Raw genomic sequence first — 15,413 nt, forward strand, 5'->3', positions numbered from 1 at the left:
CAGGGATAGATCATTGGTTCTGAAGATCCCTTCACTGATCCAGATGGTAGCTGCTGGGTGAATTAGCTAGGTGTTTTGCAGGCGAGATCTATAGCGTGTAGGCCAGCTGAGACCTGGATGTTTCTTGGAGTAATTGGACATGAGAATCCAGTCCAGCTGTAGCATTCAACAGTCTTTGGACCTTTTAGCCTCAAAAGTCTGTTATCCACTGGTAAGTGTGAGAAAGGTCTATTTTTCCCCCTTAAAATAGAGTCACAGTCAGTACTGGCCTCTTAAAGGATTTGAGAAGTGCTTTGGTAAAGCATCTTTGTTTAGCCTCGCGTTTGCCACAAACCTTTTCCCTCCCCACCCACCTTTTATTTTTATCCTTATTTACTTATTTTATATATCTTTTTTAAAAAAAAATTTTTTTTTAACGTTTATTTATTTTTGAGACAGACAAAGCATAACAGGGGAGGGTCAGAGAGAGGGAGACACAGAATCCGAAACAGGCTCCAGGCTCTGAGCTGTCAGCACAGAGCCCGACGCGGGGCTCGAATTCACGGACCACGAGACCATGACCCAAGCCGAAGTCGGCCGCTTAACCGACTGAGCCACCCAGGCACCCCTTATATATCTTTTAATGTTTGTTTGTTTTTGAGAGAGACAAAGCAGGAGTGGGGGAGGGGCAGAGAGAGGGAGAGATAGAGAATCCCAAGCAGGCTCCAGGCTCTGAGCTGTCAGCACAGCACTGCAGGGGCTCGAACTCACGGACTGCGAGATCATGACCTGAGCCGAAGTTGGACACCTAACCGTCTGAGCGACCCAGGCACCTCATCACCTTTTATTTTTAACACAGCATATATTAACATCCCAATAAACATCCCAGTAAACAAACAGAGTGGGACTCTGGGGTCATCCTTTTACAGGGGAAGCCACATGAAGCAGTGGAATAAGCACTCAAAGGACTTAGTCCCAAAGTGGTTCTGGCTCTGCTGCCAGCATGCACATGACTTGGGGCAAGCAGGCATCTTTGCTTCTCTGGTCCTCAGTTTTCACCGTCTGTAAAATGCTGCATCAGTTTAGATATCACGTTGGGGCTCTTTTTTTGCTTCTAGCATTCTCTAATTTTATTGATCCTTAGATACCGATTAGCCAGGTAACTTTTGGCAGGTTCTCTGCCTGAATTGAGTAAGATACACAGATTTTGAGAGAGCAGCTGGATTTTTAAAAACTCTTACCTGATAAAGGCAGGCAGGTACAGAACCATTCATTCCTTCATTCAGAAAATATTTACTGAGAGCCTGCTCTGGCCAGACCCTCTGTTAGGGATTCTGTAGTAACAAGACAGGACAGTATGGTGGACTAGTGCATAGACTGGCCTGATCCTTAAGGAGAATATCTCCTTTATCCTGAATATCTGCTCAGGTTTCTTTTCTCAGAGACTAATTACTACCTTCTCCATGCCATCTATACCATCACCTCCCTGTCCCTTTGACTACAGAAGGCCACTAGTGTTACTATCTGGGGGAGCTTCCCAGGACCTTCTCTATTTTGATTAGATAGCAGCATGTCACAGGAGCCTAGATGCCAGAGATTTGAGCTTAGGTAGTCCACAGGTCCTGATTGTCTTCAGGAAGGGTGTGGATGCTTGTTCACCACAGTCTTCAGCCTTCTGCTAGAATAGGCCTGCTTCTCTCTGCCAGTAGCCTGGACCCTGAGGGCATTTGAATTTCTAACATTTTTTACAAATATTTATTTATTTTTTTGAGAGAGTGAGTGAACGTATAGGAGCATGTGTGAAATTGTGTGTGGGGGGCGGGGGGGAGAGAAAGAGAAAGGGAGGGAGAGAGAAAGAGAAATCAGCCCCAAGCAGGCTCGGCACTGACAGCACAGAGCTGGTTCCGGGGCTTGAACTCACAAACCATGAGATCATGACCTGAACTGAAACCGGGAGTCAGACGCTTAGCTGACTGAGCCACCCAGGTGTTCCATGGCATTTGAATTTCTGACACTAAAGAGTCAGCTCACTTGTTTCACAGATGGGGAGGGACTTGCCAAAATTATACAGGCTGTATTAAGATTGAAAGGAGGTAACCGCAGAGTAAGGATCTTGCATCAAGGCTCTTTGGAAGTTAGTCTAAATCTGGTTTTGCTATTGTCACTTTCTTCTCTGATTTACTGATAGCTGGTCATCCTGGTTTTTGACTCTGCCCAGGTGTAACTTTTGTGGAATTGAATACTGGTTTTACTTTTTTAGGATTTGGGCCTCGCTACTTCAAGAGGCCGGGGAAAGTGCAAGAATCCCTCTTGTAACTACGTCTACACCAACCGACATAAACCGCGGATTTGTCCCAGCTGTGGTTTTAACCTTGCTAAAGACCGGACTGAGAAAACCACCAAGGCTCTTGTGAGTTCCTCCCCTAAACACATCCCCTAGCCTTGTGTTGGGCTTTGTTAGTGGACCTGTTTTGGTAGAAATAAAATGATTTCTTGGTACATGATCATAATTAGAACACCAGAACTGGAACCAGTTTTAAATTCTGGACCTACCCTTCTCTTTGGGCTTCCTTGTCCTCATTATTAAGTTGAGAGAATTGGAAAACGTTCTAGCCCAGTGGATCAAGAGTTCATTCACCAAAGAGAATGGGAATACAGGCTTTACAGAGGATTCTTAAGGGGTGCCTCGTGGCTCAGTTGGTTAAGCATCCCCTCTTGATTTCAGGTCAGGTCATGATCTCACAGTTTATGAGTTCGACCCCTGCTGGTTGCACGGAGCCTGCTTAGGATTCTTCCGCGCCCTCTCTTTCTGCCTCTCTCCCTCCCTCCCTCTCCTGTCTCTAAAAACTAAATAAACTTAAAAAAGTTTTTTCTGGGGCGCCTGGGTGGCGCAGTCGGTTAAGCGTCCGACTTCAGCCAGGTCACGATCTCGCGGTCCGTGAGTTTGAGCCCCGCGTCAGGCTCTGGGCTGATGGCTCGGAGCCGGGAGCCTGTTTCCGACTCTGTGTCTCCCTCTCTCTCTGCCCCTCCCCCGTTCATGCTCTGTCTCTCTCTGTCCCAAAAATAAATAAAAAACGTTGAAAAAAAAATTTAAAAAAAAAAAAAAAAAGTTTTTTCTTTAAATAGGATTTTGAAGAGAGGGACGGAAGGGTTACATTCTTTTAGTTCTGAGACCTGGTGGAGCACTGGTAAATAGTATTTTGGTAAACAGAGAATGCCAGTCCTAAGACTTTGTAGATTAGATCACTGCCTCTCAGGTTCCTTATAGAGCTTTTGGCTCAATACAGAGCTTCACTTCTAGCAGTTTTGGCAAATCTCTGAAGTTGGACCAAACTGTTTGGAGTGTAAAACACATTCCATTTGCCCCATTAGGGCTCATTTTTTATTTATTAGAACCAGGAAAAAAATGGGTATTTTTAGAGGTCCTCAGACTTTACACGTGAATTTTTTTTTTTTTTAATGTTTATTTTGAGAGTGTGTACATGCATGTTCTAGTCAGGGAAAGGGAGAGAGAATCCCAAGCAGGGTCCACACTGTCAGCGCAGAGCCCAGCATGAAGCAGAGTCCAGCATGACGCTCGATCCCACAAACTGTGAGATTATGACCTGAGTTGAAATCAAGAGTCGGGCGCTTAACCAACTGAGCCATCCAGGCGCCCCTCCACGTGTGAATTTCTTTAAGTGTACAGAACGTACAGTACCTCAGGCAGCAGATGGAATGACTGGGTTGAAGGTAAGAAGATAGATCTCCCTGATCTGCCTTGGGAGGAAAGAGGATGGCGTACAGAACAGGTCAGGATCCAAGGTGGAGTCTGGCCACTCCAGATCTAAGCTGGACTTTGCAGGGTGGAAACGATTTGGATGGAAGAGGAAGGCATGCCATACTCCAGGATAAGCATGGGTACAAGCGAAGCGCTAGGGAGTCTGGTGCTCTAATCACCTAGAAAAGAAAGGTGTATGTATGTGTATGTATATATATATATATATATATATATATATATATATATATATATATATATATATATGGAGAAGTATGCAAAATAAGCTGCTTGAAAGGCATATTGTGGCCATATTGTGGAAGATGTTTAACATTAGACCAGACAATTTGTTTTTTAGGCGATGAGGTCACATTGAATGTCCTTCATTCATTGTGAGGGCTAGAAGGTTGTGTCAGGAAGGAGGCATATGGGGGTTTGGGAATGGACAGGACTACCCAGGTGGTGAGAACCATTTCAAGCTAAGTTTTCTATGGATATGGCGGGCAGGGCAGGGGAGCTCCTGGCAGATAAATCTCACCCCCTGGTCCCAGGTTTGTTTCCATACTTGAGGTGGTGTTCTGAGGTTATCCTTGTGAGAAAGGGAAATAGAACTAAAGTATGTGGGCACTGATGGCTTAGTGGAAAACACATGGGGACTGGGAATAGAGAGACAGCTGGGAGGACCCTCAGCTGGATGCCATCCCTCTTCGGAGTTTTAGTTTCTCTAGTGACAAAAGCGGGCCAGGTAGATTGTATCTGGACGTTTTATTTTCAGGGCCGTGAACCCCAGAGAAGACTCAGAATTGAGCTTCAGATAATCTGTAAATCCCTGAAATAGCATGTAAAATGGGTCCATAGCTTCCATCACATTCTGTTCCATTGGCTGCTCTCTGCTGGCAATGAGCTTCCTGGATCTTCTATGCCTTTAATGGGAAGAAAGAGGAGGTCTTCACTTAGTGTTGACCATATTCTGCCTTGACTCTGTCTTAGCTCCCTGTGACACCGTAATCTCTTTTAGACAGGTGTATCTGTTCCCCCATGCCTTCTGACCTTAGAGTGTGCATACTCAATGTATTGATCATGATCATGGAATGGAATTGAGTCCTGTATAAGTAGATGCTCTGAATATTCCCTTCTCCTATTTGATTGTAGCAATTGGTGTGGTTTGCAGTGTGGAAATGGATGTTGGTTCCCTGGATCGAGGATGATGAGGTGACCTAACTTTCAAAGTCAGACAGGAATTGTTCAGGGACTTCTAGCCAATTGATTTCAAATCCTACTCTTGGAATTTTATATTCTTTTGTCTTTGGTTGATAGCTGCTTACCTCCAGTATCCTTCTGACATTCTGTCACCTTTCAACTTCCTAAGTTTTAGAGAAATAAAATGTAATTACTGTTTTTCTGTAAACTAAAACACTGGTCTGAGACCCAAGGACCTTAGTGTGTAATGCTCTCTGGAGCCCCCTGGTGGCCATATGCTTCCTGCGCAGTTTGTATTGGTGGCTGTAATTAAGACTGCAGCAACTCTGGGCTGGAATGGTCTTCATTCCTGTCTTTCACTGTGGCTCAGAGTAGAAGGATAGTATCCCTGCCAGCTACTCTTCCAGCCCATAGTTCAACATAGACAGGGCTGGGAACACACTTTCTCCCAGGGCAACTCATTCTAGTGTCAGTCAGCTCTCTGCAGTTGTTCTTTTTCTTCCAGCAAGCATGCATTGAATGCCTACTGTAGGTCAGGCCTGTGGAGATACAAAGATAAATAGAACATGGTCCCTTCCCTTGAGGAACACACAGTCTCGTGGGGGAGAAAGGTAAGTAGCCAAACTACAGATAAATGAGATGAGAGCTATAGGTGTGCAGAGTTCATAGAAAGTTCCTTCGTGTTATTAGGCAATTAACTTCTGCAAAGCAACATATTATATGTCCAGCAAATAGGAATTAGAATCTTTAGTGTGCTCTCATGCTGGTTTTGGGAATCAGCAAATAAACAGGAACCTTATACTCACCGAAAATAGGGGAACAGTCTCACCAGCTGTGAGACATGAATTCTGCAGTAAAAGGATGGACTCTGGAAACATGAGGGAGGGAGTGATTGCTGTTGCATTTATACAAGGGATCTTGGAGGAACCTCCATTTTTTAATGAGCATTTCAGGACCTTAGTCCTGAAAGCCTTTGATTGATATATGAAATAGTTCCCTTGTACCCAGAAGATAAAAGTGTTAAAGACAAATACCTTAAATAGTACAGATATTTGGTGACATATCAAAACTACCATTTGTAGAGCTTTCATTGTCTACCAGGTACTATGCTAAGTGCTTTACTTGCAATATTTTGTTTACTCTGCATGATAACTCTAGGAGATTACTAGTACTTCATCCTTCATTTCATGGATAAGAAAATTGAGGCTCAGAAAGATTCAGTAGATTGCTTTGGGTCACAAATGTATGGCTATTAAGTGGCATATCCAGGATTGAGACCCGGGTCTGTTATTCTCCAAACCTGGTGAATGGGAGCTTACCTCTGAAACCATTTCTGAGTGATGTGTATAATCCTCTCCTTTTACTGGTAGAGAACTTTGTGCCAGAGAGAGAACACCTGCCTCGAGTCACGCAGCAAGTTACTAACTGAGGTGGTTTGGAAACTAGGTTTCCTACCCTCAGCCACGGATGGGCCCATCCCTCTGCCGCTTGCAGCCTCTCAGCATTTTAGACCAAGGCTGGCGGTGCCCTGGCTGTTTGCTGATCATTCAATCTGCTCCTCTCCCAGGAGGTCAGCTCACCGCTCCCAGATGTGCTGAGTGCCACAGAGCCCCTGAGCCTGGCCCAGAGGGAGGTCCAGCGCCAGTCCACTCTGCAGCTGCTGCGCAAAGTCCTGCAGATTCCTGAGAACGAGTCTGAGCTGGCTGAGGTCTTCGCCTTGATTCACGAACTCAACAGCTCTCGACTCATTCTGTCCAACGTGAGTGAAGAGACGGTCACCATCGAGCAGACCTCTTGGTCGAATTATTATGAGTCTCCGTCCACGCAGTGCCTACTCTGTAGCAGCCCATTATTCAAAGGGGGACAAAAGTAAGCACCCCTTTCAGATTTACCCTGTCCCTAGCTGCCATATCTTACTTGGCCCATCTTGCCCCTTTTTCCAAACTTCTGTAAAGCTATATCTGCTTCTCTTAGGTTTCCTTTGCTTTTTCAATTGCCTAAAGTAAAAGCATAGTGATTAGTAATTATCCATTATTTCTATTGAAAATGCCTGAAAGTTGTTGTCACCAAGTTAGGATTTCATTTACATCTGGACTGCCCGGCACAGTGCTTGGATTTGGGAGTTCAGGGGCATTGGTTAAAGTAGGTAATGAATCCAGGGTAGTATTAACTTAAGGGGTGATTCCACAGACCACATGCCACCAGAGCAGACACCCACCTAGAAAACCTTGGAACACGAGCTCCAGCATCTTCATTTGCCTACTTCATTAAAATCTTGAGAACTTTGCCGTTGATCACTGAGCCCTGGAACTGCATAAGTTGATTTCCTTTATGTTTTTCTGTCGGTGATGTTTTGGTACTAGCTCCCTGGCCGGGCCCCAGGAGTGCTGGCTGCTGACAGCCAGCCGGCTACAGGTGGTGACTGCCCAGGTGAAGATGTGTCTGAACCCTCATTGTCTGGCCCTGCACAGCTTCACGGACATCTATGCAGGTGGGTGTCATTGTCTGGCCCTGCACAGCTTCATGGACATCTATGCAGGTGGTATCAGCCTTTCTTCCTTCAAAGGGCCCCAAAACAGGCTTGGGAACAGCCTCTGTTGGTCAGACCTCTGGTTCTTTGAGCACTGCACCTTCCCTCAGATGTGGCTTCTGAGAAAGAGGGGATTTTTTCTCGTGGATGTCTTGGTGCCAGAAGATTACTTCTGGGCTCTTATATTAGGGCTCTTGTATCTTGGATCTTTAGACAAAGTTAATTTTTAAATAACAGAAAAAAATAGAAAATGCTGACAGGTACAAAGAAGAAAATAAAAGGGAATATGGGATTTATGGGTTTATGGTTTTTCTTTCAGCAAAAGTGGGGTCGTGCTGGATATTGTTTTGGGATATTCTTTTTATTTTTTTTATGTTTACTTATTTTGAGAGCGAGAAAGCGTGAGCCTGAGTGGGGGAGAGGAACAGAGGGGGTGAAAGAATCCCAAGCAAGCTTCACACGGGGCTTGATCTCATGACCATGAGATTGTGACGTGAACCAAAATCAAGAGTTAGATGCTTGGGGCGCCTGCGTGGCTCAGTCGGTTGAGCGTCTGACTTCGGTTCAGGTCATGATCTCATGGCTCGTGACTTCGAGCCCCGCGTCGGGCTCTGTGCTGACAGCTTAGAGCCTGGAGCCTGCTTCCGATTCTGTGTCTCCCTCTCTCTGCCCCAACCCACTCGCATTCTGTCTCTGTCTCTCTCAAAAATAAATAATTAAAAACATTAAAAAACAATTTTTTTAAAAAAGAGTTAGATGCTTAACCGACTGAGCCACCCACATGCCCCGGAATATTCTTTTTAAGTTTGGCAGTGTACCATGGGCACCTTCCTGTGCCAGCAAGTGGGGAAATACATGACCCTTTTTAGAGAGTGTATGGGACTCCATTTTAGAATTCTCTTTATAATTAACTCTTTGTGTATAGCCTTAATTATTTCCTTTGGACAAGTGCTCAAAACAGAATTGCTGCGTGTTCACCCATTCTCCCTGTATGTTCATCAGCATCAGACATTTGTGGAAACATTCACCATGTACCACCGTTGTAAGAATTTGGAATTTGAATTTCATACATACACTTGAGTGCCAAAGATTAGAGTATTTGTGATTTATTCTCCTCGTCTTCAGAGCCTTACACTGCCTTGTTTTGTATTCACGCTCTCAATGTCTTGAATTGCCCAGCTGAGTTTGTATTATTTTATGCTTTTGCGAGTAGATAATGAGAGTGCCATTTCCCTGCAGTCTATCTGGGTCAGTAGTACCTAGGATTATATATATTTTTGATTTTAGCTTTAATTTTAAATTTACATCAACAATAACATTTACTTCATTGTCGTACAGTCACATGAGTTCTGACAGGTGCACCGAGTTGTGTACCTGCCACCACAATCCGTATATAGGACAGTTCCATGGCCTAAAACATTCCTCCTGTGTGTAATCACCCCTGACCTCTAGCAGCCATCTGATCTCTTCTTCATTCCTATAGCTCCATCTTTCTAGAATGTCATTTAATCCAATCATAGTATGTAGTATTTTTTAAAAATATGTTTCAAAGATTAAAATTCTTTTCAGTGTAGTTGATACACAATGTATGCAGTATTTTAAGCGAGTCTGGCTTCTTTCGTTAAACATCATGCCTTTGAAAGTCATCCACATTGTTGCATGTATCGGCAGTTTGTTCCTCCTTCTTGTTGAGTAGTTTTGCATTGTGTGAAGTACCACAGTTAGTTTATCTGTTCACTTTTTGAAGGACATTTGTGTTGTTACCAGTTTTGGGCACTTTTGAATAGAGCTGCTATGAACACTCATGTACGGGCTTTTGTGTAAACAAATTTTCATCTTTTGGATGAATACCGAGGAGTCAGACTGCTGGGCCGTATGCTAAGTGTATCTTTATTTTTGTAAAGGAATTGCCAAACTGTTTTTACTTAAATGTTTGTACCATTTTGCATTATGTCCAACAGGGAATGAGAGGGTTTTTTTGTTCGTGTTTTTCTAGCCGTTCTGATGGCTGTGTGTAGTGGTATTTCTTCGTGGTTTTAATTTGTGTCTCCTCAATGACTAGTGATGTTGAGCATCTTTTCATGGGTTTATTTGCCATCCACATGTCTTTGGTGAAGTATCTGTTCCATCTTTGGTCTGTTGGAGTAGATTGTTTGTTTTCTTACTGTTAAATTCTTTATAATTCTGGACCCATAAGTCCTTTGTCAGATAAGTGATTTACAAGTGTTTTCTCATGGTTTTTGGCTTGATTTTTCATTCTTTTAAAGAAATCATCCACAGAGCAGAAGTTCTTAATTATGACAAAGACTACTTCATCAGTTGTTTCTTTTAGGGATTACGCTTTTCGCAGTCTACGGTCTCTCTACGTCAGTGAAGACCATATATATTTTTCTGTGTTTTCTTCTAATTTTTATAAGTTTATGGATTACATTTAAGTTTGTAATTCATTTTGAGTTAATTTTTATATAAAGTGTGAGTATAACGTGTGAGGCCCAGATTGAGTTCTTCCTTTTTTTTTTTTTTTTTTTTTTGCCTGTGGACATCCAGTTGTACCACCATTTCTTGAAAGGTAGTCTTTTCTCCATTGAATTGCCTTTGCTTCTTTGTTGAAAAACAGTTGATCATATGTGTGGGTTTATTTCTGTTCTCTGTTCTCTTTCATTGTTTTATGTTGTCTGTCCCTTTGCCATTACCGCACTGGTCTTGATTACTACAGCTGGATAGTAGGTCTTAAAATCAGTTAGTGTGAGTCCTCCAACCTTGTTCTTTCTAGTTGTTTTGGCTATTTTAGTTCCTTTGCATTTCCTTTTTTTTCTTTTTTTTTTTTAATTATTTTTTTAATTTTTATTTTGAGAGAGAGCGCGTGCCAGTTGGGGAGGGGCAGAGGGAGGGAGAATTCGAAGCAGGCTCCGCACTGTCAGCACAGAGCTCTGGGCTCAAACCCACTTACCATGAGATCATGACCTGAGCCGAAATGAAGAGTTGGACACGCAACAGACTGAGCCACCCAGGTGCCCCTCCTTTGCATTTCCATGTAAATTTTAGAATCAGCTTCTCAGTATCTGCAGAGTCCTACTGGAATTTTAATTGGCATTACATTGAATCTATAGATCAATTTGAAAGTTTAACACGCTTAAAAATATTGAGTCTTCCAATCCGTAAACATGTCAATCTGTCTTATTAGGGTTTCTTTTATTTCTTTCATCAGTGTTTTGTAGTTTTCAGCATGTAGATCCTGCACATATTTTGTTAAGTATTTCATTTTGTTCAATTCTGAATGACATGGTTTCAATTTCTGACTGTTCAGTGTTAGTGTAGAAATACCGTTGGGTTTTGTCTATTGAGTTTTTACCCAGTGACCTTGCTAAATTTCCTTATCAGCTTTAGGAACTTTTTGCAGATTGGTATTATAATTTTTTAAAGTTTTGCCAATTTGATAGGTAAAAACTGGTGTATCATTTCCTAATTTGTTGCATTTCTTTGATTCTTAAGAGGATTGTATGTTGTTTTTTCTTAAATCTCTTTTGTGAATTTCTTTTGTTTCCATCCTTCATTTGAATGTTTTGTTGTTGACAGAGTTATTCCCCAGTTTATCAGTTGTCTTTTAATTGTGGTTAAATTTGTGGTTTTTTGGGTTTTGTTTTGTTTTGGGACACAAAGGTGTTTTTTGGTTTTTTGGTTTTTTTTCTTTTTGTTTTAATTTTTATGTAACCAGATTTGGTATTCTCCTTTATGGTTTCAGCCTTTGGTATCATGCTCGGAAAAGCCTTCCCCACTCCTTTATACCCTTCTGTAATGAGAACACATATTCTAGAACTTGCTTTTGTGCAAATTTTTGCTTTATGTTTTGTGCAAATATAAAATCACCCTCTTTTATTTGTCTTCAATTGATTGCATTTAAATTTTTCTGAGTCTTTCATCTTCGGATTTTGTTAGGGGTGATTTTATAGTTTTTGTTACATCCCTGGGCTAGAGGGTATTCCTGGCCTTCCCCCACAGTGTGGCTGTTGAGAAGTAGAGGAAGGGCAGCCCCGCTGGTAATGAAGACTGAGCTGGGCCACAGGGAGGGGTTTCTGTTTTTATGAAAACATTCTCTGCACATTTAATTGCGTGCTTTTTTCATTTAACTGTGTATTATGGATGGCTCCCATGTCAGAGCATTTAGGTTTACCTTATTCCTTCTAATGCATAATTTTCTATTTGAGAAATGTACCATAATTAATTTAGCTCTTATGCTATTGCCGGACATTTAGTTTGTTTCTAATTTTTTGCCGTTGTAGATGTTTTAACATGAGTTTCTCTGTTGCTTCTTTTTAACTCTGCAGGTCTCTTTAATGTGGGGAACAAGCTACTAGTGAGCCTGGACTTGCTATTTGCAATCCGAAACCAGATCAAGTTGGGGGAGGACCCCAGGGTGTCCATCAGCACTGTTCTGAAGTCAGTGCAGGAGCAGACAGGTACAGGTTGTCGTTCTCCCTTTTCCATGCTAGTTCTGAGTTCCCTGGGAATTTTCAGCACTGGGCTTCGGTTGAAAGAATCATCTTGCAGAAGAATCTGATAGTTCGGAAAGGAGACGTTCTTGACTTCCCTGGAACTCTCCTCCTTTTGAATTTTGCGAATGCCAAATTAACTTTGGGAAGAATGAGTCTTTCCATCCAGCCAGGGACCCCCAGCACGAGGTTAAGCTGACTCTTTAGGAGTTCATCCTCTGATCATATGGGTAGACAAGGCCTCACTGCATGTTGATCAGACTCACTCTGAGTACATAGCTTCTGGAGGTCTGCTACCATTCCCAGGGCTCATGTTGAGACCTGAGGGTGGTGACCACCCTCCTTATTATTAGCAATTATTTTCCCCCTTGCTTTCCTTCTCTCTGTTGTTGCTTTTCCCTTCCTATCCCTGCAGGTTTCCGTTCCCTTGCACCTTGCTTGCTAGGAGGTCAGATAGAGTACTGCAGAGGTTCTGGGGTCAAACAGGCTTGTGTTTGAGTCTTGGCACTGCTACTTAGTGGCAGTGTATTTTTGAGCAAGTTATTCTCTGTGCCTCAGTTTCTCCAGTTGTAAAATGAGGATGAGAATAGCTTTTATTTCATAAAGATGTGAGAGTTAAATGAGTAACGTATTTGAAGTTGTTTGCACTGTGTTTAGTGCCTAGTAGGTACTTAGTGCGAGGTGGTTACAACTCTGATTGGAATTGCCTTTTGGGGTTGCCACCCGAGCCCTTAGGGCCAGGGTGCTTGACCCCGGGGTGTTCTTAGGGGAGAAGCAGTCTTGCAGAGTTGCTGTTCTTGCTGGCCATTGGCTCATGCCCAGTGGCCTCACGGTCTTTTGCTGTGACTTCTCAGAACTCTTGCTCTCCTTGCAGAAAAGACCCTGACCTTGGAGGAGCTGAGCCAGCTGCAGGAGCTGCTGTGCAATGGCTATTGGGCTTTCGAGTGCCTCACTGTCCGAGACTACAATGACATGATCTGTGGCATCTGTGGTGTGGCTCCCAAAGTGGAAATGGCCCAGAGGAATGAAGAAAATGTGTTGGCACTGAAGAGTGTGGAAGTAAGTATCTCCTGCCGCCTTTAGAACTGTCCTCACACTTCGGCAGCCACCTTCCTTCATGCTGTCCCAGGAACAGATGGCTCCAGTCCTGCCTGAGAGAGGGGAGTGGCTTTTTTATCTAAGGAAGGCTGGATGGAAATTATGGCATTTGTTACTTGCCAACAAACTTATTAAACATGAACCAGGTACACTTTTTAGACACTTGGGACATGGCAGTAAAAAAACCTATAAAGTTCCTGTGCTCATGGGGCTCGAATCCTGCTTTGGGAATGTGGGAAATCCCCAAATTTGAGAATTTAACAGGAAACAAACATTGTTAATAATTGTATGTTATATCAATGTCTATATTATATGTAGTAAGTAGTAATTAAAAGTAGCATAGTGACAGTAAAGCAGGTGAGGAGAAGAGAGCAGTTTGGTGGAGAGCGGGATTCCTGTTTTCTAGAGGGTAGTAGGGGGAGGCGTCTCTGATATGGTGGCATTTGAGGAGAGATCTGAAGCCCACGTAGCTCTCAGGGGAGGAATATTCCAGGCAGAGAGAGCAGCAAAACATGGTCTGAGGTGGGCTTCCTCTGCCTGGTTGAGGAATGGCAAGGAGGCTGGTGGAGAGCGGTGGAGAGAGTGGTGGGATGTGTGAGTTCAAGAGGCTGCTGGAGGCCAGACTCCACGGGGGCACATGGGCCCCTATGAGGACTTAAACCAAGTGAGATGGAGAGCCATGGAAAGAAAGTGTGGAAAAGAATGACCTGATCGGGGGGGCGCCTGGGTGGCGCAGTCGGTTGAGCGTCCGACTTCAGCCAGGTCACGATCTCGCGGTCCGTGAGTTCGAGCCCCGCGTCGGGCTCTGGGCTGATGGCTCGGAGCCTGGAGCCTGTTTCCGATTCTGTGTCTCCCTCTCTCTCTGCCCCTCCCCCGTTCATGCTCTGTCTCTCTCTGTCCCAAAAATAAATTAAAAAAAAAAAAAAAACGTTGAAAAAAAAGAATGACCTGATCGGGGACTTAGGTCCTTAAATAAAAAGCGTTCGCAGAGGTAATACCAAACTCAGATGGGTTTTATACCTTAATTCTAACATCTCCAAGAAATCTATGATTCTGATCAGAGAATGGTAAAAGCAGATGTATTTCTCCACCTCATTGTATAAGACCAAATAACCTTGAAAATAAAACCAGCCATTTACTATAAGAACAAATCGGAGCTGATTGTATTCATGAATATAGATGACACAGTGCTCTCTATAGGATAATAACAGTGAGTAGACTAACACATCATGACTAAGCTTATCCCGGGAAACCAAGATTCTTTCAACGTTAGAAAATATGCTAATGTAATTTGCTGCCGTACAGGTAAAAGGTAGAAACCCATATGATTATTTCATTAGATGTAAAAAAGGCTTTCATTATTATTTAACACCAGTTTCTTTTTTTTTTATATTTTTTAATGTTTGTTTATTTTTGAGAGAGAGACAGAGCATGAGTGGGGGAGGGGCAGAGAGAGAGGGTGATACAGAATCTGAAGCAGGCTCCAGGCTCTGAGCTGTCAGCACAGAGCCCGATGCGGGGCTCGAACCCACACACCGCGAGATCATGACCTGAACCAAAGTCAGCCGCTTAACTGACTGAGCCACCCAGGCGCCCCAACCCCAATTTCTGATAAAACTCTTAGTAAACTGAGAAGAATAGGAATTTTTCTTAACCTAGTTACGTGGTGTTTCAAAAAATCCCATAGGTTCCTGAACTCTCTCCCACGATCATGCTGAGAGGTCTGGTCTGCATGCCTGTGAGTAGGCTAGCAGTAGCGTAGTGGTGGGGTGTGAGCTCCCCATCCCTGAACTTGCAACGTGAAGTGTCTGTTGAGGCACTGGACCTTCAGCTCATCTGTTCTCTACCAGGGGTGGGTGCGGGCCCTCTCGAGAAAAGCTTGGGTGCATTTTGGCATGGCCAGCTGAGCCTATTAGGGATTTAATGCACATGCCTCTGTTTCTTCCCAATTTAAAAAAAAAAAAAAAAAGCATATATTTTGATTACGTATTCCTTTGAAGGATGGTGGTACATAACAAGACATATGAATGTAAGCATAGTGCTTCCTGGAGTCCTGTAAGTGTTGTTTGTAGATAAAGTAAACTATAAAAAAAATTTTGCTGTTGTGTGTTATGTCATCAAGAGGCTATTGCCAAACTTCCTCGGATCTGTTCATCTCATGGTATTATAGTGTAGTGTTAATAGTAATGCAGCTAGGGTTTATTGAGCATGTTACTGCGTTTGCCAAGTTCTTTGGCTCTGCTCAGTGCTTTATTATAGGACTTACTTCTCCAAGCCTGTGAGATTTTTATAGATGAAGGGACCGAAGCCCAGGGGTTTTGTCCAAGCTCACCCTGCCAGGAGGGGTAGAACTGGACTT

At 43.2% G+C, this 15,413-nt stretch overlaps 1 protein-coding gene across 6 annotated transcripts in view; it reads left to right on the forward strand.

Annotated features, from left to right (window-relative positions):
- The window catches only part of HMGXB3 (HMG-box containing 3), a 48,238-nt gene that overhangs the window by 25,340 nt on the left and 7,485 nt on the right, over positions 1-15,413 (forward strand). For all 6 annotated transcript variants that reach the window (XM_058719892.1, XM_058719924.1, XM_058719900.1 and 3 more), the window contains 5 exons: positions 2,240-2,389; positions 6,504-6,805; positions 7,300-7,427; positions 11,792-11,923; positions 12,831-13,015. In XM_058719892.1, coding sequence (XP_058575875.1) covers positions 2,240-2,389; positions 6,504-6,805; positions 7,300-7,427; positions 11,792-11,923; positions 12,831-13,015 — 897 coding nt within the window. The remainder of the gene's footprint in view (positions 1-2,239; positions 2,390-6,503; positions 6,806-7,299; positions 7,428-11,791; positions 11,924-12,830; positions 13,016-15,413) is intronic.

Source organism: Neofelis nebulosa, chromosome 1 (genome assembly GCF_028018385.1).
Source record: "Neofelis nebulosa isolate mNeoNeb1 chromosome 1, mNeoNeb1.pri, whole genome shotgun sequence".
Lineage (NCBI taxonomy): Eukaryota > Metazoa > Chordata > Mammalia > Carnivora > Felidae > Neofelis > Neofelis nebulosa.